Source organism: Talaromyces proteolyticus (assembly GCF_021365285.1).
Source record: "Talaromyces proteolyticus strain PMI_201 chromosome Unknown BGW36scaffold_2, whole genome shotgun sequence".
NCBI classification, from domain to species: domain Eukaryota; kingdom Fungi; phylum Ascomycota; class Eurotiomycetes; order Eurotiales; family Trichocomaceae; genus Talaromyces; species Talaromyces proteolyticus.
Genome location: NW_025764278.1, coordinates 1001436 through 1025310, shown reverse-complemented (window position 1 = coordinate 1025310; position 23875 = coordinate 1001436). Strand labels below are relative to the sequence as shown.

The window sequence follows — 23875 nt, the reverse complement described above, 5'->3', positions numbered from 1 at the left end:
CTCACAGAACATTCATTGTTGTTACTTGCCTTCTTCTATATATTTTCCTTCCTTTGAGAAAGAAACCTGCAGGCGCTGAAAAGTCCCGCAGCCTCTTTTATCCTCTGCCAGCAATGGCGACTGTATTACCTCCGCCAAGCAAGCGACAAAAGCGCGAGTTAGCAGAGAAAACTCGGGAGCAGCAAGAAATCGATGTCATACCCCGCGACCTGGGCAGCATTGTCGTGCAATTCATAGATGAGTCCACTGGGAAACCGACGAAAGGCGAGATTAAGGTCCCCGTTGCGAATACGACTGTCAAAGAGCTTGAGACGATCCTGAACAGTATTTTAGAGAATGTAGGTAGGCTTTCTTGAGTTGTTTATCAGACGGCTGTTGCAGAAACTAATAATATCCTTGTTTCGCACGCACAGGATAACCACGACCGTGTCCCGTATAGATTCTCCTATAAACCAGAAGAAGAGGATGGTCAGGCAATCGATGTTGTATCTGATTTATGGCACGCCCTACTCAAACCCGGTGTCAAGACAACCGAAGACGTCATTCGGCTCAACTACACACCTCAAGCAGTCTTCCGAGTAAAGGCAGTTTCGCGGTGCTCCGCTGCGATAGCTGGACACGGCTCGGCGATTCTAGCCATTGCATTTTCGCCCGTCTCGTCGTCGACGATGGTTACCGGGAGTGGTGATAACACAGCCAGGATTTTTGATTGCGATACGGGGACGCCAGTTGAAACGTTAAAAGGGCATACGGATTGGGTGTTGGCGGTTTCGTTTTCTCCGAATGGTCAGATGATTGCTACGGGCAGTAAAGATAAGACAGTGCGATTGTGGGCGGCGGCGAAGGGTAAACCTTTGGGGACGCTCAAGGGGCATAGTCGTTGGATTAATAGTTTGGCGTGGGAGCCTTATCACTTACAGGAGGAGGGGAGACCACGACTGGCTTCTGCGTCGAAGGACTCAACCGTTCGTGTTTGGGACGTTATTAATAAACGAATCGAGATGGTTCTCAGCCATAAAGATTCGGTGACGTGCGTGCGCTGGGGTGGGATTGGAAAGATCTATACGGCTTCTTTGGACAAAACAGTTCGGGTTTGGTCTGCCAAAGAAGGAACACTCATCACATCACTCGGAGCACACACCCATCGGGTTAACCATCTAGCACTTTCAACCGACTTCGTCCTTCGAACTGCGTTCCATGACCATACGCACAAGGTGCCGGATACAGAAGCTGAAAGGGTCGAAGTTGCCAAATCCCGGTTCGAGAAAGCCGCTACAATCAATGGAAAGATCACCGAGAGACTTGTATCGGCGAGTGACGACTTTACTATGTATCTTTGGGATCCGGAAAATTCGACGAAACCAGTTGCACGAATGCTAGGCCATCAAAAGGCTGTCAATCATGTCACCTTTTCTCCTGACGGAGCTTATATTGCGAGGTAAGAATGTTGCAAGGTCAGCGTTTCTGACACATCTAATCTGAACTTTGTAGTGCTGCCTTTGATAACCATGTCAAATTGTGGAATGCTCGGGATGGAAAGTGAGTCGCAAAATCTAACAATGGTGACGTACAGCGCTGACAATCCGAATAGATTCATCAATACACTCCGTGGTCATGTCGCTGCCGTCTATCAATGTTGCTTCTCCGCAGATTCTCGATTGTTAGTGAGCGCGTCTCAAGACAGCACATTAAAAACCTTCGACGTTCGTACTGGAAAAATGGTCATGGATCTGCCTGGCCATGAAGACCAAGTATTCGCTGTCGACTGGTCACCCGATGGCGAAAGAGTAGGCAGTGGAGGCGCAGACAAAAAAGTCAGAATATGGAGGCATTAGAATATACTATAATGATACCCCTAGTTGAATGAAACATCAAAAAGCGATCCCTTTGCCATACATGTATACCAAAACCATCCCAGAAACGAGGACAAAAATCATAACACCTGCCAAAGAACACCAACAACAACGGCCACCCAAACCACCCTCCCAACACACCTACCCTCCATCACCCCCGACTCCACGACCGGATCAACATTCTCCTTGAAATACTCATCATCATCCCCTCCCACATTCCCCGGCGGCCAATACTCACAAAGAAAATACCACCCAAACGCCTCACCCCCATTCTCCTGAAACGTCTCATCATTCCGCGAACAATCCGCCACAGCACAGCCCAGCTGCGACGTAGCTTTCCAAACCAACTGCGTGAAATGGCCCGTCTGTTCACTGAACCCCGTGGGTTTGGTGTACGAGTAGTCGGTGCTTTCGCGGGCCCATGCGTCGATGGCAGAGGTGGTGTTGGAGAAGCCCTCGGCGAGGTTTTCGCCGTAGGGGCCACCCTAGGTAGACCGCAGTGTCAGTTTGGCCAGATGATAACGGGGTTGAATGGGAGATTATTACGGAGTGTTTCCAGTTACAATGGTCAGCCCAGTTCTGGGCGTAGGAAGCGAGGGTGGTATTCCATGTTAAGGCCGAGGCGTTGTGTTGTTGGCGGTAGAAGTTTGTTTGGGTCAGAGAGTCGAGTTGGAGTTGAGTGGAGTTGGTGTATGAGGGCGATGTAGTCGAGTGTGCCGGCTGTGCTGTTACGGTGACTATTGTAGTGAAGTAAACGACGTCTCGTGCCTGTAGGGTTGCTGTAGATTGGCGGGTTAGAGTTGTTGGATCTTGGCTGAAGCCGCAGACAGGATGGAGCGTAGCAAGGAAGAATAAAGCAAGCCTTGACATTTTCTGATTCTTTTGTCTACATATTTTTTGTAGTGAGGATAAGTTTTTTCATAAGAGATTGATGTTGTTTTGTCTGGCCCAGATCAAAAAATTATGAAGAATCGACACCCTTTGCGTACAGTCATTGAACGACTTAGACAGAGGACATGAACACAACCATGAAACAATGTCGATTCGATCTGACGAAACACAAAAGTAGAATTTTTTTTTTAGAAAACAAATCTTCGCCAATAGAATTTCTGCAGATCAATTTAGACTGCAAGGTGCATCCGCCGCACCATGAAAGATGCGCCTGCAACTGATTGGGTTTGTATCATCCGAATCATGTTTCAGTACGCGCTGTGTCAGAGCCGCTCCACAGGTGCAGCAGAAAAGGGAAAATTGGATAGTATAAATTCATCACTCGTTTATTTACATTGCTTCTGTCTGCTGAAAATAGTCAGAAATGGCTGGCTTCAAGCCTAGCACAAGTAATAAAAGACACACTTGAAAACCTCCCAACCCGCTACCAGCAATGCTTCTGGAAAATATGTACCGTTAAATATATGTATATATATATACTCTCCATGAAATACCGTATGTAAATGTTATCTCACATTACACTACATCCTACCCCGTACATGGCTCGTTCGACGTCGCGCCGAATCTGGAACCAGTCTGCCCTCCTTTCGGCAAACTCGTAAACTTCCTCTGCACGGAAAATACCGTAGAAGCGGTCATTATCCGCAATGACCGTTGCCAACTCCTTTGCATCGGATGGAGATACCAGGTAGATCTGCGACAGTTCGCGGAGAGCTTTAAAATAGAGCAGCAGTTCGTTGTTCTTCAGCGTCTCGATATATGTGAAGTAATGGTTCATATCGCTGTGGACTAACATTAGTGGAGTGTTGTGTGTTTGATGAAAATTATCAAGTCTTACCTGATCAGTTTGAGGGATCCGTCTACACTGATCCTTTGACGCTTGAGATGCTTGCAGACCGCTCCGAACAGTCTCAGCCCAACCTCTTGGTTGAAGACATCCAATGTGCTTTTATCTGTACTCCCCACAAGCATGGAGATATGGGATGAGACAACATCAACAACCGATGTGGCGGCTACACTCAGGCCAATGTCAGGAGCGTGTCTAGCCGAATCGATATCGGCGTCGGGGTTGAAATCCGTAGTCAGTTGTCTTGTGGCTAGAATATAGTCGACCTCGTCCATGAGTACGTCGATTCCTTTGTTCAGTCCCGACGCAACTCGCTCGTCTAACATTTGTTCGAACTTTTTCTTGCCTTTTGCGGCCGGGTCGAGAAAGTCGCTCCGGTCAATGAGCTTCGCTGCAATCAGTTCCTGCTCATAGAACACGTCTAGCATTTGTAATATAAGGTCGCCAACATTGACAAGCTCGAGAAATGTGACTAGGGGCTCTACGCCGCTCCTATCGCGCTCCCCTTGTTCCCGTGGCCGATAGTTGGACAGATGGTCAACTGCTTTGTCAAATCCTTCGATGACATGTCGGTGTCCAAGAATTGTTAGCAGAGAGATGAAAATGCTTTCACACTGTTGTTTGGTGGCATTTCCCCAAGGGCCTCCTAATTTGATAAATTGAATGGCGCGTTCAAGGCTGGTCTTGGCCGCGTGGACGAGACCCAAAGCAACCTCAATACTAAAAAGGGATTTGATACCCTCCAGTTTGGTGTTCATCAAAGCTGCCTTTGCGGCTAACTCGTCTGTGGGGGCTTCTGAAAGAGGAGCAGGCGCTGGAGGGGCAACGGTGGAGAATCGAGCTATAGCCTTATGTGCAGAGGCGCTGGCTTTGGCTGCTTCGTCTTCTTCCTCTTGTTGAGCTCTGGAGGTAAAAGTCGGTAAAGGAAGTATCGTCACTGGCATCATGAGCACTTTCTTGAAAGAGGTCAAAAAGTCCTTCTTATCGGCCTGTCTATTTACATTTGACATAAGGAATGATTCAGTCGATGCCGCTTGTTCTGATAGCTGTCTGTCCCATTCTCCAACGGTAGCATCGCAGCCTCTACGGAAAAAATCAAGTTCTTCCGCAAGATAAAGATCCAAATGAGGCTCGTATATTTCGCCAACGATACGTATAATGGTGTTATCTCTCTCTTCGTCGGATTGTCGCGGTATCTTCAGGTCAAACATGAAATTTAAACATTGAACAAACGTTCCAGAGACGGCCTTCAGGTATGCCTCTATATTGACTCGATGTAGCTCGTCGAATAAGCTAGTTAAAAACGGTACTAAAACATCTCTGCACACTTTGTCTAGAAATGGGGAGAACACATCTAGGGATTGAGGAAAAGCACGATCTATATTCGAAATTTCTTCGTTGTAAGCAACCCCAAACCGTGTAAAAAATGCTTGCGTATGCTCGAGCTTAATTTCTGCTGAATTTGAATCGATACAGTCCATTACGCTGCCGTACTGCAATTTTCGGGTCACCACGTTACTATGGCGTAGGAAACACTCAATGGCCGATTGACCACCGTTGAGATGCCACAAGACATGAGCATATCTGCGCATCTGTCCATCAATATCGTCGGCTTCGTATCCACTCCGGAATTCGCCGATCGCAGCAGTTTCAAATAATTGAATAGCATCTTCGAGACGTGCTTCGCGGTCAGGCCACCCATCTGAGTTGTCACTTTTCACAAATTTTAGAAGCTGAGCAAGCATCTTGGCTTGGTCTTCGGGGTCGCGGTATTGTTGAAACACTAAGTTGCTCGTCGAGCCACCCTTCTCTATTATATCATTGTACAAAGGAGCCAGGACAGCATGCACTTTGCCATATTCCTGTCGAGCACGTCCACGTATCGACTTGACGTGCTTCAAAATTTCTGTGTCTTTTTCTCGAGTCACGATCTCGGTCTTAGCTTTCTCGCCGGACGACACTGATATGGGGTCGAAGCCATCGGACGTCGAAGTTCTGCGAGCACTCGATCGTCTTCTTGTGCCGGTTGGGATAGGGACGTCCTGCCTCCAGCCTGATTGAATGCCCATGTTCTTGGACACTGTAGCCACATTCTGCTTCTCTGCATTTTTCCTAGCATCCTCTTCGTTCCAACAGTCCATTCGTTTTAACTGTACCACCCATCTCGCATCGTCGTAAACCATATCGCGCATGCGCTTCGATGCCTGGGCAACGTGGATGAGGTCAACGGGACCGACATAGTCTAAGACCTGCGACATCAACTCTGGTAGGCGTCAGTATTTATTCTGTGACCATCGAGTATCTAACCCACCCGCCGGTAGAAAAGGCACCAGGATCTCCATGGAGGCCATCTTGAGTGAAGCTAGGACATCCCTCCGGGGAGGGCCGGTGGGTGAAGGGGACTTTTTGGGTTTCGACATGTCTGTTATATTGGTAGTCCAATTGTGAGATAGTGTTGTGGGCACGATATTGCCAATGCTGACGCCTTTCACGCGGGGAAAAGGCTGACGGGTGGTATTTGTCTCATGGCAGCCATGTATTCGGCAGGAAGCATTTGTCGAGGGGGTTATGGGTCAGGACGAGATCATCATGTGAGAATAACAGCTGGAGGAGAGTCGCAGTTGAAGCCATCTGTAAGGTGCCAAGGCGGTGGCAGAATTCTACCACCAGTATATATGACATTAAATAGCTACACAACCAAACAGTGACAACAATTGAACAGAAACAAATGAAACCCAGGAATATATCATGGAGACATTGCCTATGATTGATAGTTACAGAATGAACCAAGCAACTATATATATGTTATAGCCAACTCATCACGCATAGGCAGTGAGGCAATTCACAGCGCCCATAGTTATCGAAGTATAAGTAGCCTAATTAATATAACATTCAGCATAATTATAACATACGATGTATATAATATACAATAATATACTAAAAACATACCATTCAATTGTTCACGCCGAATGCATGATGGACGTTCCGTGGTGTTTTCGTGGCCCAGGCTAAAGCCCGTCGGCAGCCAATCAGCGTGCAGACAATCAGCGAAAGCAAATTCCATCGACGCCGAAGCTCCGACTACGACTTCGACTTCAACCTTGGACTTCACCTCCAGCCCAGCCCAGCCAAGGCATTCACCACCCGCTCTCCCCTCCACCTCCTGCCGTGGCTCCTATCTCCTCGCCTCTGTATCACATACAGTGGCTCTCGCCTACTATTCGCAGCAATGCTGGCCCGTTCAGTCCTGCGCACCGCGCCCGCCCGGGCCATCGCTCGCCAGAGCCTCCGTCAGAACTCGGTACGCTTCCATCGCCAACGCCATGCCATTGGCCTCGCACCGCCCGTGCAATGGCTTTGTCTCGTGCTGTTGCTGGCTTCTGGGGTATTGTGCTAATTGTTGATGCAGCGTGCTTCTTCCACGGCATCCGGTGCTGAGAATGCCAGCTCTCCCTTCTACCTGACCGCGACCGCTACCGCTGCCACAATTGCCACGATCGGATCCGCTGCCTGGTATTATCATCTCTATGGCCAGGAGGCTTTCGCCATGACCCCTGCCGAGGAGGGGTGAGTACCTCCTACGACGAATGTCGGGAACGGAACTGATACAGTGATAGATTGCACCCGGCTAAATATCCATGGGAACATGCCCAGTGGACTAAGACTTTCGACCACCAAGCGTGAGTGACCTGACGCTGTAAGCGGTCCCAATTACTGATATATGGTAGTCTCCGTCGTGGTTTCCAGGTTTACCGTGAAGTCTGCGCCAGCTGCCACTCGCTGACTCGCGTTCCTTGGCGTGACTTTGTCGGTGTCCTCCATACCGTTGATGAGATGAAGACGATGGCTGAGGAAAACGAATACGACACCGAGCCCAATGACGAGGGTGAGATTGAGAAGCGCCCAGGAAAGCTTTCCGACTACATGCCCGCTCCTTACAAGAACGACGAGGCTGCACGTGCCGCCAACAACGGTGCTCTGCCTCCCGATCTGAGCTTGATCATCAAGGCCCGTCATGGTGGCTGCGACTACGTATTCTCCCTGTTGACTGGCTATCCTGACGAGCCTCCCGCCGGTGCCTCTGTCCAGGAGGGATTGAACTTCAACCCCTACTTCCCGGGTACCGGTATGTATAATCCTTCCGTCAATATAAGGAACCATGGCTAATAATTTCAGGTATTGCCATGGCTCGTGTTCTCTTTGATGGTCTCGTTGAATACGAAGATGGTACCCCCGCTACGACCTCCCAAATGGCCAAGGATGTTGTCGAGTTCCTGAACTGGGCCGCCGAACCCGAGATGGACGAGCGCAAGAAGATGGGTCTCAAAGCCATCACCATCTCCGCCGGTCTTTTCGCTCTCAGTGTCTGGGTCAAGCGCTACAAGTGGGCCGCCATCAAATCGAGAAAGATTGTCTACAACCCGCCCGTGCGACGTTAAACAGTAATACGTCTAAAGATTAGGAGAATATCCTCACATAATTTCCACCGCCTTATGTGCCAACTGATATCGCTCAGAATATATGTATCTGTACGCTAAAAGATATCTCTTTTTTGAAGGTTTGTTTGAGACAAAGCGGAAAGAAAGGCAAAAGACAAAACACCTCTCTTTGCAGGTATACATTGGGTGTGACCTGTGGACTCGTTGTATACATACTTTTTAAACAGCTTTACTGAGGGCTTAGATTTCCTTTGTGTCAATTTTGATAGTCGAATATGCATTTCATTGATCATCACATCCTCCTACCATATCACTGTATCTTATCTATTAAATCCCCGACACATCTCCAATCGTCCGCTCCCCATCCCCAAAAACCCTCCGAAACGAAACATCATAACTCTTCCACATCCCCCGCAAACACCTCCTTTGCAGTCTCGCAACCCACGGTGGCATAATCCCTTTTTCATCGGCCAACCACCGCGCCAAAACCATGACGAAAAGCGTCAACAGGCCCCATGTCCCCAGAAACAGAGCCCTGCCCACCATCTGCCGCCACGTCGTCACTTGGTACGGCCGAATCCCAGCTAAATACGCCCTGTAGTCCTCTGGCAAATCCAGCTCCGCAGCGCCGTCCATTATCAACTTCAGATACCGCGCTGACGGCTGCGCATACGCCGGGTCGGGCCGGATATGGGGGTCGTCGCCGTGCGCGCCATCCGGTGTCCACGGCGACAAAAGCGTATGCGCCATGAAGGGCGTTGTAGACGGGTGCGTGGGCGTCGGGTGCGATGGGTTGTAGTCCGCTGCGAATGGGTGGCAGGTTACCACGATATCCTTGTAGCCGCTGCCCCCGCCTTCAGTAGCGATAATATGCGCGTAGTCTTTCAGTGACACTTCGTATACCACGCCGATCAATGGTTTGTGCCAACGGTTTTTATGGTAGTCGGTGCCGCCATAGGGAGGAGGGTTCACGAGCGGTGTTTTCTCGATGTCTGAGGAGTCGAGGAGATGGGCTTCGCTGAGCGGCGTCTTCTCGTCGGTGTATGCTGTGTTCGGGTTCTGCTGGTCTGTTCGGTACTGGGTGCCCGCAAAGCAGGGTTCTAGGTATGGGACGGCCGCAAGGTCGAAGGTGAGTCGCAGGTCGGGGACGTAGACATTGATTTGGGAGAGAGGCGTGATGCCTCTGTATCCACGAAAGGTCTCGGTGGAGAGATTGGAGCCATAGGCGAGGTAGAGCACGGTCTCGGCTTGCTGGACAGAGGCCGGTTTGGTAGAGAGGGTTTGGGAGAGAGAAGGGTCGGCCTCGGCGGATGCTGGCTTGCTGGCTGATTGGAGTCGCGATGGAGAGGTGCGAGGAAGCCGTTGTGATGGAGGTGTGGGCCGCGACTCCATCTTCTCTAACGAAAATAATAATAGCAGCGGTCTTATTACTATGAGGCGTATGTATGCCAACATCAGTTCAACAGATGGCGTGATCAGTCAGCCTATTTAAGCCTGAAGACCAGTTAGGCACCCTGGATACGTATACAGTATATGTATGTAATCTTGCGCATCACGGCTGTCATTGGCCGGGCTTCGGTCGTTTTCGTGCGAAAACATAAGTAACAGCTGTATTATTCAGCAACATACATAAGCATAAAACATACAAGAATAAATATTTGGGAAGTTAATATATTCAAAATTCTAATTACGATGGAAGAATGGAATACATCAATTGTGAAGACTTTACATATGTAATGTTGGCTGTTACGGAACGAACTGAGAATACGTATAAAATTAACCTGCGTAAGCTCATCTACGTGAATTCAAATGATTGACTAAATACATGATCTGATAGGCCATGTCGTAAACTTCAACGTCATTGACAAAGATCGATGCACGCTAAAATCTAGTCTTGAACACCCTAAAGTCTCTATTGTTGGATACAACGACTGACTAATATGCCAATAACTTTTGGTTCGCGGTGAATTGTAACATGCTACGAGTTCAATGTTATTTACGGGGTTTCTAATTATCCAATAGTCACATAATATATACGAGGACTCGAGAACAATTGATTGAAAAAGAATTGAATTAATATAATAATTAGAAAGCAGTTATTCCAATATTATCTCAAATATTTCATACTAGAAATTCACATAACATCTTGCAATCCCTTTTACGAAGTCTTTCACGGACATACCAAAAACGGCATGCACTCGTTCCAGGCCGGAGGGGGACAACATATAGAATCAATGGGATCAAAATTAATGAAAAGTAGGGGCCTGCAACGATCCTTCCCGTGTCAGCCCTACAAGGCCCTCGTTTAGAAGGCACCTCGTTTACAAGCACCTCGTTTACCAAGTACCTCGTTTAGAACAGAATTATGACAGTCGATTTTTTAATTAGGAAAACACTCGTCACAGCCTTCTACTAGCCCTACACTAGACTAGGCTGAAGATCCACGTTTCAAGCCCCTTAGCAGTAGGACGATTTCCATTGGAGTATGGATTTGATCAAGTTCTTTTTGGCGGCTTTAGTTTGGATTGATCGCCAATAAGCTCTGAATCTGGGCATGTATTGTGCCCTGGCAAGGCTTGTATATACTAACCCATGCCGACTCCATTCCATAGCTCTGCGTCTTTTTCTATTACTATTGTTATTAATGTTCAGCTGCGTAGGCGGTTCAGGAGATTAAAATATCTACGGCCGTAAAATATATTCTACAGGTCGGAGAACGTTCCTCAGCTACTCGACTTGGGGCATTATTTCGAGTGTTTAAATGGAGAAGCTATCCCCAGACAACTGATACAATTCCTGCTCTCAAGACCGTCGCTTCATCAGTCACTTTAGCAACCGAGTGACCTCGAGTGTAAACTATGAAAGTTACTGTACTTTTCAGCTCTATTGCATTGGGACTCTTGCCGTGTAAGTCCTTGGTTGAAGTCTTGGAGGCAGCAATTGATCATTGTTCTTGCTTCATAGAAGCCGGAGACTAATGCCTCATCATCCAGCCATAATTGCCAGTTCCGCCCCGACAGACTACTGGACTGTCAAACCTCGTGCGCTCTCAGATGCCCCCAATGGCTATGCGCCAGTTCATGTTGCCTGTCCGGCAAACCGGCCTACTATTAGAAGCGCCTCGACGCTCTCCACCGAAGAAACATCCTGGCTGGACACCCGGCGCGGCAAGACCATCTTAGCCCTGAAAGACTTCTTCAGGCATGTCGAAATCGACGACTTTGACGCCTCAAGCTACATTGAAAGTCACTCCAGCAACTCATCCAACCTGCCCAATATTGGTATTGCCATATCCGGCGGTGGTTTCCGTGCATGCTTGAATGGTGCTGGTGCTCTCAAGGCCTTTGATAGCCGCACCCCAGGTGCAACTGCCAAAGGCCAGATAGGTGGTCTGCTGCAGTCGGCCACTTATGTTGCAGGCCTCAGTGGAGGCTCTTGGGCAGTCGCCTCGGTCTTTGTGAATAACTTTACCTCGATTTATGACCTGCAAGAAAACTTCTGGAACTTTTCCTCGGCTATGTATATAGGTGCACACGGCGCGGACCCCGTACAATTTTGGGATGATATCACGGCTCAAGTCAAGGCGAAGAAGGACGCTGGGTTTGTGACTAGTTCCCCAGACTTTTGGTAATACAACTTACGATTTTGGAGATGAAGTATAAAAGATTAACTAACCTTTTTAGGGGTCGGATGCAAGGCTACAACTTTTTCAATGCTAGTGATGGCGGAGTGGACATCACCTGGTCCTCCATTGCGAAGACCCAAGCCTTCAAAGATGGTGATATGCCACTACCTCTCGTGGTAGCTGATGGTCAGTATTTCAATAAGTCCGCGGACGAAGTGACCGCCTTGAATGACCCGGTTTATGAGTTCTCTCCTTGGGAGTTCGGAACTTTTGATACCTTGATCTATGGATTTGCGCCGCTAGAGTATCTGGGCTCTCGATTTGTGAATGGTGTGGTGCCAGATAACGAGACCTGTGTGCGTGGCTTTGATAATGCTGGCTTCATCACCGGCACGTCCAGTGATATATGGAACAGTGGTGGCATTGATCTCGCCGCAACCTTACGCCAGGCCATCTCTCAGACCCCGACTAATACTTCTGAAGGCGCCCAAACTGTAGAACTGCTTTCATATGCCGTGAAACAATATCTGAGCGCCGTAAGCTCGACCAATTCGACAGTGAATGGCCCTGCTGCCTACCAGCCCAACCCCTTCTACCAGTACAACCAGGACTCCTTTGCCCAAGACACGAGGCTGACTGTAGTTGACGGTGGCGAAAATAACGAAGATATTCCACTCAACCCGTTAATTCAGAGAAAGCGCAACGTGGATGTCATCTTTGCTGTTGATTCCGGCCAGGACACTGCGGAGACATGGCCCAATGGCACAACACTTATCGCGACTTATGAGCGTACCCTTGGTGGTTTCGCTAACGATACATCCTTTCCTTCTATTCCAGACGCAAACACATTTGTCAGCCTCGGTCTCAATACACGCCCTGTCTTCTTTGGTTGCAATAGCTCCAACCTGACGGCGCCCGCGCCTTTGATTGTGTACTTGCCTAATCACCTCGTCACCTACCCATCGAACGTATCCATGTATGTGACTAATTTCGACACCGCAACGCGGGACGCTATCATCCTTAATGGTTATAACGTTGCTACCCAGTCCAACAGCACAGTGGATTTCTCCTGGTCCACTTGTGTAGGCTGTTCCGTTCTCAGCCGCTCTTTCGATAGAACCGGTACCCCTGTTCCGAGCGCTTGCAGTCAGTGCTTCCAACATTACTGCTGGAATGGAACGACCGACGATCAGACCGTGCCTTCTTCGACATCCCCATCTGCCTCGTCATCTCCAACCGCTCATAACATGGGTTCCTCTCTTGTTCCTGCTGCGTGGTCTATCGTGATAGTAGTTGGCGTCATTCTTTTCACCGTCATCTAATCTGACGGGGGAATAGTGGTTAGATTTGGGTCGAGGGTAAATGTGATTCTTGTGTATATGCGGTGTAATGTAATCAGTTAGTTGATCAAGAGGTCACATATTGCGAGCCTGATGTAAGTTCAATAGTAATAAGTCAGTCATGGCATCTACCTCTCCCTGTTGCTGTTTTAAAGTAATATTACTAGACAGTGCCCGGTCAGATGTGCTAGCAATTGGAGGCTGACTGTATGTGGTCTAATGGTATTGCATGTTCGATATTTTATTGTGCTGAAGTTCGACAAACAAAGGGAAAGGGCAATTGGAAGGTGCTCGTGTCATCTCAGTCATCATCGGGACGAGTCCAAGAAGGGAACCCCGGTTGATGTCAAATCGCTCTATGGGACACAAACGTCACATATATTCTCTCAGGGAATTCCTTCATTTTATGGAAGTATGTAGGTATTCGCATATTTACTAAGTGATGTGTTTATGTCGGAAATGGCCTCGCCGATCATTAAAGTCGCTTTTGTGAGGGCGGTGGCCGTCGCAGACAAAGGACGAATTCTCCCCTCCCCTCCAACAATCCGTTTTCACTTCATGCATTCGAACACATTGTCAAACTTGAGAGTTTTAAAGTTACCAAGTTCTGCACATTTGTGGACTACAAAATATCTGGAATCCGGGACTCGCTGGCTCTATTAATAGTAGAGAAATCCAAAATCGCCTGCAGAAATGCCTGCCTGCCGGATCGCTCAGACTTTTCTCACTCAAATGGCAGACAACACAAAGCTCATACTTCCATCGATACTTCTTCTATTCGTGGTATATGTGGTGATATATGAGGTCATCTGCTGGCGTCGACTGCTACCTGGCTTCCCCCTACCGCCAGCATTACCGCTGATTGGCAACCTGCACCAGCTTCAATCCAATGCAGCAGAACAGCACCGTAAATGGGCTCGAAAATATGGACCCGTGTTCCAAGTCCGAATGGGCAATCTTCCTGTCCTTGTCATCAACAGTGCTGCCACTGCCAAAATCGTTTTTAGCCACAATTCACAGGCGACGGCGTCCCGGCCAGAGCTGTACACGTTTCACAAAGTGAGCAATCTAAAATGACAACTTTTGTAGAGACATAGTCTAATATAGCTATTCCAGCTTGTGTCAAATACTGCTGGCACCACCATTGGGTCCGCCCCGTACAACGAATCTCTCATTCGCCGACGAAAAGGGGCATCATCAGCTTTGAATCGACCTGCTGTGGAGACATATGTGCCCCATCTAGACCTCGAAACTAAAGACTTTATCAAAGATATATTAGAATTTGGAGAATCTGGCCACAGACTAGTGAATCCTGTGCCTCTAGTCCAAAGACTCAGTCTTTCGCTCTCCTTGACCCTGAACTGGGGTACACGAATCACAAGCCATAAGGATGGACTGTTCCAGGAGATTACTCATGTCGAGGAAGAAATCAATCGCTTTCGCAGCACCACTGATAACTTGCAAGATTACATCCCTCTACTACGTCTCGTTCCCTTCTCATTCAGAAACAAGGCTGTAGAGTACCGGCAGCGGCGGGACCGCTACCTACACAAGCTCAATCGAGAGCTCGATGACCGGATCAGGAACGGTACCCATGAGCCTTGCATCCAAGCCAACGTTATTCTAGACAAGGAGACTAAGCTGGATAACATCGAGCTCACGTCTATCAGCTTGACGATGCTCTCAGGCGGCTTTGAGACATTCTCTGCTGTGGCGACCTGGGCTATTGGGTTGCTGGCCACGAGGCTGGATATTCAGCAGAAAGCATATGATGAAATCCGTGGCATTTATGCAGCTGAAAACCCTCTCTGTGATGCTAAGGACGACCAGAAGTGTAAATATATCGTCGCCCTAGTGCGCGAGAGCCTCAGGTATAATCTACAAGCCCTAAGCTATGAGTGCATCTAACCATTTCTTAAAGATACTTCACTGTCCTCCGCCTTTCGCTTCCACGTGTAACAAATAAGGAATTCACTTACGACGGAAATTTGATCCCAGTCGGTACGATGGTATTTTTGAATTCATGGGCTTGCAACATGGGTGCGTCCTCTTCATCCGATCAGTTTTCATACCCCGTTTAACTCAGATACTAGATCCTGACCTATGGATCGACCCGGAAGTCTTCAGACCAGAGAGATGGTTCGAACAACCCAGCCAACCCATCTTCACGTTCGGAGTAGGTTACCGCATGTGTGCCGGCTCACTGCTAGCGTATCGAGAACTGTACCTTACATTCCTGCGCATGTTAGCGTCGTTTGAAATACAGAGCGATGGCCCAATTAATGTTGACCCGTTGCGAGGAGTCAATGAACTGACGAGTCTGGTCAGTGTACCGAAGAAGTACCATGTGCGATTTGTTCCGAGAAATGAGAGGATCCTCGTTGCCGCGTTGGAAGCGGCGAGTTTTTGACTAGTGACGTCTTCTCATAGTGCAGGTAGATGGCAAGGTTGTTAGATACTTGAATTTTCAGAAGGATATATTCATTCTGCGTCGGAGATAAGAATTCTGTAATATTCTATTCCCTCCAATTTCAAACTTATTGTTTTAATAGCATATTTTCGTCATTCAATCAATCCACTGCTTGCACGTCTGGAATGATTCAGCTCCGAAAGAATTGATGCGATTGGCCGACCCCAGAAAGTGTTAACTTTAACAAGCAACATAAATGTCACCTACGTATAAGTATATTTAGTTTGCAATATTAAACAGTAATCATGTAATACTATACGACACCATAACAAGCAGAGTTCGGTAACAAATTAACTGTAATATAGAACCATACGTATATAGTGTGTAGCGCAGGATGCCTCGGTTTATATACTGAATTGAAAAATTATATACAAGTGGTGAATCACCACGAAATAGTGGGTGAAAAAGAAATCAAATGGAAGCCGCAGAATGAGGAAAAATCTAGGACGATTGGTAAAATGATAAAATATTGAGATAGGACGGTTGACTTTCCCATTCCTAAAAGAAGGATTTTACAACACGACGAAGCTTCTCTTCTGATTTCGCTGGATGCCGCATTTGGTCAAACAAGAATCAACTCCATCAGCGACATTCTTTGGAACCAATCCTCGGAAAGTATCAATGTCTTTGCCATCAATCGTGGTATTAGTAGCGCCCAAAACAGCATCCACTAGATCTGTTCGAAAGCCTAGCAAAGTTTGAGCTGATTGCTGGACACCGGGGTCTTCATCAGCGAACCCAGCGACAAAAACGGCGTTGTCGCAGTCAGGGTTGAACTCTGCGTGCATTGCTCCCTTGGGGAAGACGGTCATGTGGTATTGGTCTAGAAGATTGAAAATAGGTCGTGCGCCGTTCTCAAGAATGTATTCCGTCCCAAGGCGGCCTGAAACGACAATGTTGATTTCCGAAGACCGTGGGTGAACATGGGGGGTATTGAAGCCGCAAGGTCCAATAAAGCCTACGGTCATAGCAACACCAGTTCCGATCAATGGAGGAAATACTTTTCGATCCACTTTCACTGTCGTTCCGCCTGTTTTATCCCTCAAAGGTTAGGGTAATTTGTTAAGAAATTCGTGTTTGATGCAGGAAAGACACACCTGCCCCTACAGTAAGGGCACCCGCGGGTGGATTTTGGAAGTCATACGCAAAGTCGGCGTCGTTAAGGATGAGTGCTTGACGATCCACCGCCGTCGGCGCACCCATCAGTTCGTTTATCAGAGTTAAGTTATTTGCGATGGCACCATCTTCTCTCTTTTCAATCAGGCCAAATGCGGAAGTTGTTGACCAGAGAGCAGTGGTGAAAAGAAACTGCCAAAACATTTTATGTACTAGTAAAATGTGCCACAAAATGTAGGATTGCAAGACGAAAACTCAATGTTATTCTGTAAGGACAATATTAGATAAGTTGGAATAATGTGATTTCGCTGGAAGTTATAATGGTTACTTTACGTAAAGATACCAAGCAGCGGCAAGCACCCAAATTCAATTCTACTAAGATGCTAAAAATAAAGGGCTGAGTAAATAAGCTTTACCAGGTCCACGTTTTTACCTCCGAGCCATAAGCAGACCGCAGCCTATCATTAAAATAGCAAGTTTTTAATGAATTGACATGAAAACCAAGTGCTATGTATCATATACGTAAATACAAATGTGCGGCTGCTTCTATTAGGTCATCCCTACTTCTTGTTACTTTACATTATATCATCCCCGTGCCGGGAGCCGAAGGTCTTGCAGGAGAAGTACTCAGCCCATCTGATTCTTCCGGTGCTGGCTCTTCATCAGTCCTAACCATCGTCCCCATATCGGCTCCTTCGATTTGCTGCCCCTCCTCCACCAGTGGCTCCTGTCCCGTCCTGTTCTTCTTCACTTTGCATGGCATTTCTTCCCATTTCTTTTAAGCGCTCGGCCGTCGACTGCAGCCTCCTTCTCATGCTCAGCAACATCATTGATCTTCGTTCGAAGTTGCAGGAAGATTATGTGTAGCGTAAGGCCACCCAACCGCTACTACCACCTTGCCGCTAGTCTGTGACTGCATATAAGATGGCTATTGTTAATACCAAATATCTCAACAAAATTTAATATAAATTATACTGTATGTTTTGTATTTTTGGTTAATTTAGGGGTATTTTCATTCAGTTTTTGATATGTTATTAATGAAGTCTTTTTAATGTACATATTTAATTTGAGTCTATACTTTATATGTATTTTCGTTGAATTGTTTCAGTAATAAATAATGCTGAGTGAGTGATCTCTGAGCTAGGCTGAGCATAAAGTGGCACCGTGCTGAGCGCCACATTTCATTTATGTAGGTTCCTGACATTTCTTGCCCAATCGAGTAGTTTAGGGCTGAGTCTACTAAAAATATCACCCATAGTTTAGTCGAGTTATGCGCCTATGCGCTGGAACTCTTAACGAGAATGGAAAAGAGTTTTTACCTAGACCGATAATTTTAGGCGGGGAAAATGGGCAGGCGGCGTTCCTGATGGTGTAAGCATATCTCCGGGCTCAGCCTGCTCACGTACAATTGTGGAACTGAACTACCCCAATAGTCGTTTCAAGTTGGTCTGTCCAATGAAAACCCCATTTTCATCCCGCAAAATATGGTGAGCGGGACAATTAACTGCTCAGCCTTCCGGATACACCCAAATGAGATGGTTCCACTTCCGGTATGAATGATTAATTTGTAATTGTCATTTCGAGTATAACATGCGAGGCAATACCAGTGAGAGAGCTTTGATCATTGGAAACACATCTCGGTCTAGAACTTCTTAGACATGGATCCAGTCTGTCATGATTCTGAGACGAGATGAGGTTCTCGTGAAAGGGGAATAAAGGAAATCAATTTGATTTCTGCAGCTTCTTTGTAGCAGTGCTGGATTTATTTACGATTCTACTACTTTGTCCAATACTAATCAGCGGAGAGCCTTTCTTTAGAAGGAGCGATTGAGTAAATGGGTGTTACCGGATTCTTCCTTTGCTCTGGTAGCGGAACAAATTGTTTTTCTTGGAGAGGCTTGACCCAGGGAGCTACTTTTTTATAAGGTGACATGGACGCATTATTGTTATAACTCTATGGAAGAAACTGGTGAATAATGAGTGGAATACCCACGTAATACACCGTTCAAATCCTCGATTCTCGATTCCCCCCACTTTGTAAGTCGCTGATGGGTGCAATCGTGTAAATATTCGACTGAGGAAAGAACCTCCGTAAGATAACTGCCCTTTGCGCAGTGAAGAGAGGGGTCTTAGATATCCGTGAGCAGTAAAGCCACGTAGCGCAGATCAATCTCGGTGTAGAAAACTACAAAATTTTCATTAAAATGACTGCCAAATTTAAATAGAAAAGGCTTCGTTTAGGCAATATTGATCACTAGAGAACAACTGTCTATCTTTAGGTTTCAGCCTTATTGCCCAGAGTCGGCACAACTCCGGGTCCATGCATGTCTATTGGCTTACTCCGGATTCCATAACGCTTCTCAGTTAGCGTACTAAGCCTGCTGACTACTGAGGCTGAATACCGAGCTGAGACACTGGAAAGAAAAGACGGATCATATACAGCGAAGGAAGTGGCGTGAATACGACGGACTAAATGAGTTTTAAGGACATAACGTGAACAGGAATGTTAATCTAACTTTCTTGGTGTCAATGGCACTTACGAAGTCAATCAGAAGACGTATAAAGATGGTAATTGCTTATCTCTCCTTTCTATTGTACTTCCTATTGGCATATACTTCAAATCATATATTCAGAATTAATGGAGTTTTATCTGATTCCCGCAATTAATCCATCCACCCAGTTGTTACTTACCAGGGAGTTATCTACTTAATCTAGTAGTGGCCAAGCTACTCATAGAATAACTTTGTCGGCTATTATGCTCACCGGTACAGGTAGATTCGAAACTGGCTTCACTTATTTACACTCTCTTTGATTTATTTGGCCCCACTGCCAAGGCACTTATTTCCACTGTAATATGTATGAAGTTAGTGCTGTATTATTCTGTATTGTTAAGTTTTGTTTACTGCCGACAGTATCACCCTCAAGGCTTGTGCGCTAAGAAAAACACCACCGTCACGGGGGCTGCGAAGTCTGACTCTGCCACCTCGTGGTGCAGCTTGGTAAAATCACTCAGGCGGTGATGGCCAAGAGCAGAGCGGCCAATATGGGCTCCTTGTTGAGTCCAAAATTCCTTGGAGATCGGCACGAATAATGCGGCACCCCAGAAGTCGATCGAACGCTCTCTGCCAAACACGAGAGAGCTCACCTTCTACGGACAGATACTGACGCCTTTCCATCGTCTTCACTATCGGCCAACCGCATGGTTTTCATGGCCTCCCTCCATAGCCCATGGGCTAATGACCTCCGCTCTGCGGAGCTTTCTAGGAGAAGGACCACTACCACTCCTCTGACTACCTGTACTTGTGGAGGTATTTTCCCCTTTTTCCTACGGGCATTTTGGGTTGTTTTTCCTTCGTACCATCGAAATCCTATATACTTGAGGGAATGGCTACTTCAAGAGACTGCAACACCGCAGGGGTTAGGGACCTGGGATATATATATATAGAGATAGATAGATATCACGGCCTACGGCCGTAAAATAATGACACACACACATACCCCGCCATCACGGCCAATGAGAGACCGCACGGATCTATCGGGGCTTGAGAGAGTCTGATACTGTATTAAAGCACAACTCTGATGTTCTACTTCCGGAGTTAGGAACTATGCAGATGCCCACTCTTCTATCGGGATCTGAGGGCTAACCCGCCAAGTTGCAACCACACGCAATTAGACATTTTTGGCGCCGCCAACTACCTGATCCGGCCATGGTATGTTCGTGTAGACGACAGGGTCGACCTGCTGAAATGAGTTGGATTGGTAGGCCGTGTTTCCTCTTCTCGGCCGTTAATGCTTAAGTCCATTCCCCGACGGACTTTATCACCCAGGGTTTTACATCTATACGGGCGGCCTCCCATCCAGGATACACCTATTATGATTCTAAATCACAGCTATAATTGCGAGAAGACGAAGAAAACGAAGAATAAAAGAACCGAACATGGCAACGAAACCAGCTGTTAACATAGTTTTTGGTGCTATGACGATTGGCAAGGGTAGCGATGAGTCTCGAGTTAGGTAGGTTGTCACCTAAGACTGCTGGAGGTTCACTGGCCTGACCTATCTAAGCGATCTGCAAGTGGCTAAGGAACTCCTGGACACCTTCCAGTCTCATGGCTACAATGAGGTTGATACTGCACGGTTTTATGGTTCTGGTACTTCTGAGGAGTACCTTGGCAACCTTAAATGGCAGGATCGAGGCATTATTATGGATACGAAGTGCTATCCGACAATAGTTCTACCAGGTGTTAAGGATCAATGGAGTCACAGGCCAGAGGACTTACGAGCAAATCTTAAGCAATCCTTGAAAGCTCTGCAAAGCGACAAAATTGCAATGTGGTATTTGCATGGACCCGACCGATCGACGCCCTATATTGATACTCTGAGAGCAGTCAACGATCTTCATAAAGAAGGATTGTTTGATCGCTTCGGTATTTCGAACTATATGGCATGGGAGGTAGCGCAGATATGTGAGATTTGTGACGCTAACGACTGGATTAAACCAGTTGTGTATCAAGGCATTTACAATGTACTGCTTAGAGCAGTTGAGCCTGAGCTATTTCCTTGCTTGAGGCATTATGGTATGGGTTTCTACGCATATAATCCCCTTGGTGGTGGCTTTTTAACCGGACAAATGGAGGAACACACATCCGTGGAGAAAGGATCTCGGTTCGACCCGGAATCAAGGCAAGGGAAGCGCTATCGACAACGCTATTGGAACGATGCGTATTTCAAGGCAATGGAACTTATACGACCCGCCGCAGAGAAGCATGGGCTTCGTATAGCTGAGGTGGCTCTACGATGGATGACCAACCACAGCAAACTTGGTTCTGAATATCCAGATGCTGTAATACTCGGGGCAAGCAGCCAGAAACATGTGGAACAGAACATACTAGACTTGGAAGGAGGCCCGCTACCGGATGAGGTTATAACTGCACTAGACAGAGCCTGGGAGCTGGTCAGACCTCTCACAGGCAGGTATTGGCACTAATAAGATAGTACGTTGTCTTCCAAAGCAGGTACGTAGCCTACTCGCCGAGTTTGGGTGACCAGTCTGCTGCCTTCGGCTTATGGGACTGCCATATCACCCAGGTGGCGCTCTCCGTGGACGGTTTTAAGTACGACTGGTTATAGTGTCTTATGACTTTTTGTTCCATCAATAAGTTAATTCGTTGAATATTGTTATAGTAGCGAATACATGTCAACAACTATTTGTCACAATGATGTATTCCGCCTGAACGAATAGATCAATATCCCTATGAATGTATTGCTTCAATCCCACTTAATAGCTATAAATCAAGCACCGTTCTGACTCTGAATTCCTCCACTCGGGGCTGTGACAAATACGCATCTGCTTTAAAGTCCAGTTTTTCTGTCCCGCAAATCTGACCCTTCCTCGTAGGTACTGACGGCCATTTCGGACCTCAGACAGAGTATGCCGGTCGGGAAACATGAAGAATATCGAATGTTTAACAATATTTCAAAAGAGCAACTCCGTCAACCAATCCCAAACTACCTGGTTGAGCCTTGAACCTGCCCCAATGGAACAATGTGCACTCGCTCCTTCCTCTCTGGTGAATTCCCCAATGTCCTTCTTGCACTTCAACCTGTCATATAGCTCCTTAGGCTGCCCTTGTAGAAAATGATCATCCGGGGCATCTAATACAAGTGTGGGTGTCTTGATGTTTTCCACAATCCCCTCTAATGTATACTTGTTTACCTCACGAATGACATCTACATCAGAAGTCAACCCAAAAACCCATTTGCCATTGGATACCCCCCAATTAAAGCCCGTATCCCATTGCTTCCTTCGGTGCATTAGCCAGTTCATCATGTTGTCCCAGCCGTTATTCATAAGATATTTTCCAAGAGCTGGGGTTTTGTTTCGGAAAGCACTGCCAAAGTCGTAAATACCGTCGTTGAGGACGATGGCAGCAGCACGATGCTCGAATGCCGAAGCACGGGCGACGAGATAGCCTCCCATGCTAATGCCGATAATTATAAGCTTATTATTATCGACGAATGGCTGAGAAATAGTGTAGTCCACGACTGGGGTGACAACGTTTTCCCAGTCATGCCTAAAGAAAAGGCGTTGGTCTCGAAGAGCTTGTCCCTGTCCCGGTCCATCAAAGGCCAAGACATTAAAACCACGCTCGAGAGCAGAGGCACCAAGTGAGTAGATAACTTCCTCTTTCGTTGAGTCATAGCCTCCGTTAAGAATAATAGTTGGCCGCGGCTCATCACTATTATCAGGCCGCATTATGATGCCGGGTAAATTTGTACCTTCGTATGGTATTCCCACATTTATAGTAGGAAACGGCATAAGATTTGTTGCTTCATGGAACATAGAGCGGCTTAGCTCCTCCAGAGCCTTGGATAACTCGTCATTGAATGGATCCTCACGGCGATAAAATTCAGCTGTACGGTAGTAGTTAGAGGCACGGAGAAAAGCATCTCTCGCATCGAACATGTTCCCTTTGGCAAGACTTGTTCGTGCGTTGGTGGCAGCACGGTCCCCAGCAGCCCTCCATTCGTGCAACCACTTGTCCTCGTCGCCGGAGGGGATTCGCGAGCAGATAGTAATGACTTCGGACACGTCGGCACCTCTGGTGTTGCTGTACCCAGCTGCGCGGAGGGCTTCGAAGCTAAAAGATTCGTTATTTGGGAAGAGGTGTTTCAAGAGATGCGCCATCGTATCGAGATATGTCTCTAACGGAGGAAAGAACTGGTTTATGCAAGAAGGATATTGCGTTCAGTAGGTAGTTGGACGTTGAGTGGCTTCTGGAGATTCTTCTTACGGTGGCAGAGACGACAGCTAGAGCCGCTAGTAAGAGCTATCCCTAGTTTGCTACGTGGATGTCGCCGTCACAGAATTCATGCCTTTGTGTATGATCTAAAACTCGGTACTTATAGTTAAAGACGACTGTTGGGCATAGAGCAAACGCGATGTAATTTTCCATTCTACTGCAAGGGTTACACCAATCAGCTCCGACTGATGCCTGCATTGGCCGAGTGGCCACACCAAAGTGGACCAGTCGCTGGTAGGGAACACGGAGAACCGGGAAACACGGAGAACCCCCTCAAAAAATCACTTACGGAGAGCAGCCGGAAAACGAACCTCTTGGCTAAAGCACACTTGTTTTTGACTCGAACAAGTGCTGGGCTATGAGTTCTCAATCTCTCAATTGCAGTAGTCGCGCTGCTGGGCTCGTGGGGGGCCGCCCGCGTACGGCTTGTG

The 23875-nt window shown here is 47.2% G+C and overlaps 10 protein-coding genes across 10 annotated transcripts; 5 read left to right on the top strand and 5 right to left on the bottom strand.

Moving 5' to 3' along the window:
* Positions 1-113: 113 nt before the first annotated feature.
* On the top strand, positions 114-1893 carry BGW36DRAFT_334164 (putative ribosome biogenesis protein Rsa4; the record flags this gene model as incomplete). Its single annotated transcript, XM_046212903.1, has 4 exons — positions 114-338; positions 414-1438; positions 1492-1539; positions 1592-1893. 4 exons carry the CDS (start codon positions 114-116, stop codon positions 1833-1835), a joined length of 1542 nt encoding a protein of 513 aa, XP_046076428.1. The 3' UTR covers positions 1836-1893.
* A 40-nt stretch (positions 1894-1933) lies between these two features.
* BGW36DRAFT_443587 (CAP domain-containing protein) lies at positions 1934-2862 on the bottom strand (the record flags this gene model as incomplete). Its single annotated transcript, XM_046221618.1, has 2 exons — positions 2400-2862; positions 1934-2338 (listed from the first exon to the last, which is right to left on the bottom strand). The coding sequence occupies exons 1-2, from the start codon at positions 2721-2723 to the stop codon at positions 1934-1936; spliced, it is 729 nt and encodes a 242-aa protein (XP_046076427.1). The 5' UTR covers positions 2724-2862.
* A 389-nt stretch (positions 2863-3251) lies between these two features.
* BGW36DRAFT_86570 (putative secretion pathway protein Sls2/Rcy1) lies at positions 3252-6289 on the bottom strand. Its single transcript, XM_046222654.1, has 3 exons — positions 5963-6289; positions 3643-5914; positions 3252-3586 (listed from the first exon to the last, which is right to left on the bottom strand). Exons 1-3 carry the CDS (start codon positions 6069-6071, stop codon positions 3316-3318), a joined length of 2652 nt encoding a protein of 883 aa, XP_046076426.1. The 5' UTR covers positions 6072-6289; the 3' UTR covers positions 3252-3315.
* A 462-nt stretch (positions 6290-6751) lies between these two features.
* BGW36DRAFT_369290 (putative cytochrome C1/Cyt1) lies at positions 6752-8378 on the top strand. Its single transcript, XM_046215111.1, has 5 exons — positions 6752-6952; positions 7061-7218; positions 7269-7331; positions 7380-7777; positions 7828-8378. The coding sequence occupies exons 1-5, from the start codon at positions 6881-6883 to the stop codon at positions 8088-8090; spliced, it is 954 nt and encodes a 317-aa protein (XP_046076425.1). The 5' UTR covers positions 6752-6880; the 3' UTR covers positions 8091-8378.
* Positions 8379-9630, bottom strand: BGW36DRAFT_369289 (uncharacterized protein). The gene has a single exon (XM_046215110.1). The coding sequence runs from the start codon at positions 9543-9545 to the stop codon at positions 8418-8420; it is 1128 nt and encodes a 375-aa protein (XP_046076424.1). The 5' UTR covers positions 9546-9630; the 3' UTR covers positions 8379-8417.
* Positions 9631-10948: 1318 nt separating this feature from the next.
* BGW36DRAFT_354827 (lysophospholipase phospholipase) lies at positions 10949-13037 on the top strand (the record flags this gene model as incomplete). Its single annotated transcript, XM_046213571.1, has 3 exons — positions 10949-10997; positions 11084-11717; positions 11774-13037. The coding sequence occupies 3 exons, from the start codon at positions 10949-10951 to the stop codon at positions 13035-13037; spliced, it is 1947 nt and encodes a 648-aa protein (XP_046076423.1).
* A 750-nt stretch (positions 13038-13787) lies between these two features.
* On the top strand, positions 13788-15465 carry BGW36DRAFT_287119 (cytochrome P450; the record flags this gene model as incomplete). The annotated part of the gene is made up of 4 exons (XM_046210482.1): positions 13788-14114; positions 14172-14926; positions 14977-15095; positions 15149-15465. 4 exons carry the CDS (start codon positions 13788-13790, stop codon positions 15463-15465), a joined length of 1518 nt encoding a protein of 505 aa, XP_046076422.1.
* A 461-nt stretch (positions 15466-15926) lies between these two features.
* Positions 15927-16833, bottom strand: BGW36DRAFT_369287 (RmlC-like cupin domain-containing protein). Its single transcript, XM_046215109.1, has 2 exons — positions 16623-16833; positions 15927-16555 (listed from the first exon to the last, which is right to left on the bottom strand). Exons 1-2 carry the CDS (start codon positions 16726-16728, stop codon positions 16038-16040), a joined length of 624 nt encoding a protein of 207 aa, XP_046076421.1. The 5' UTR covers positions 16729-16833; the 3' UTR covers positions 15927-16037.
* Positions 16834-20578: 3745 nt separating this feature from the next.
* On the top strand, positions 20579-21628 carry BGW36DRAFT_393752 (NADP-dependent oxidoreductase domain-containing protein; the record flags this gene model as incomplete). Its single annotated transcript, XM_046217843.1, has 2 exons — positions 20579-20655; positions 20707-21628. The coding sequence occupies 2 exons, from the start codon at positions 20579-20581 to the stop codon at positions 21626-21628; spliced, it is 999 nt and encodes a 332-aa protein (XP_046076420.1).
* Positions 21629-21872: 244 nt separating this feature from the next.
* BGW36DRAFT_86519 (dipeptidyl aminopeptidase/acylaminoacyl peptidase) lies at positions 21873-23583 on the bottom strand. The gene has a single exon (XM_046222653.1). It carries the CDS (start codon positions 23327-23329, stop codon positions 22118-22120), a length of 1212 nt encoding a protein of 403 aa, XP_046076419.1. The 5' UTR covers positions 23330-23583; the 3' UTR covers positions 21873-22117.
* Positions 23584-23875: the final 292 nt, after the last annotated feature.

Excerpts from the sequence above, each read along its gene's own strand:
- BGW36DRAFT_86570 (XM_046222654.1), bottom strand. The coding sequence starts at position 6,071 with ATGTCGAAACCCAAAAAGTCCCCTTCACCCACCGGCCCTCCCCGGAGG. Across the intron at positions 5,915-5,962 it reads GGTGCCTTTTCTACCGGCGG|AGTTGATGTCGCAGGTCTTA; the intron begins GTGGGTTAGATA and ends GACGCCTACCAG. Across the intron at positions 3,587-3,642 it reads GGATCCCTCAAACTGATCAG|CGATATGAACCATTACTTCA; the intron begins GTAAGACTTGAT and ends GTTAGTCCACAG.
- BGW36DRAFT_369290 (XM_046215111.1), top strand. The coding sequence starts at position 6,881 with ATGCTGGCCCGTTCAGTCCTGCGCACCGCGCCCGCCCGGGCCATCGCT. Across the intron at positions 6,953-7,060 it reads AGAGCCTCCGTCAGAACTCG|CGTGCTTCTTCCACGGCATC; the intron begins GTACGCTTCCAT and ends TTGTTGATGCAG. Across the intron at positions 7,219-7,268 it reads ATGACCCCTGCCGAGGAGGG|ATTGCACCCGGCTAAATATC; the intron begins GTGAGTACCTCC and ends ATACAGTGATAG.
- BGW36DRAFT_369289 (XM_046215110.1), bottom strand. The coding sequence starts at position 9,545 with ATGTTGGCATACATACGCCTCATAGTAATAAGACCGCTGCTATTATTA.
- BGW36DRAFT_369287 (XM_046215109.1), bottom strand. The coding sequence starts at position 16,728 with ATGGGTGCGCCGACGGCGGTGGATCGTCAAGCACTCATCCTTAACGAC. Across the intron at positions 16,556-16,622 it reads TGCCCTTACTGTAGGGGCAG|GCGGAACGACAGTGAAAGTG; the intron begins GTGTGTCTTTCC and ends GGGATAAAACAG.
- BGW36DRAFT_86519 (XM_046222653.1), bottom strand. The coding sequence starts at position 23,329 with ATGGCGCATCTCTTGAAACACCTCTTCCCAAATAACGAATCTTTTAGC.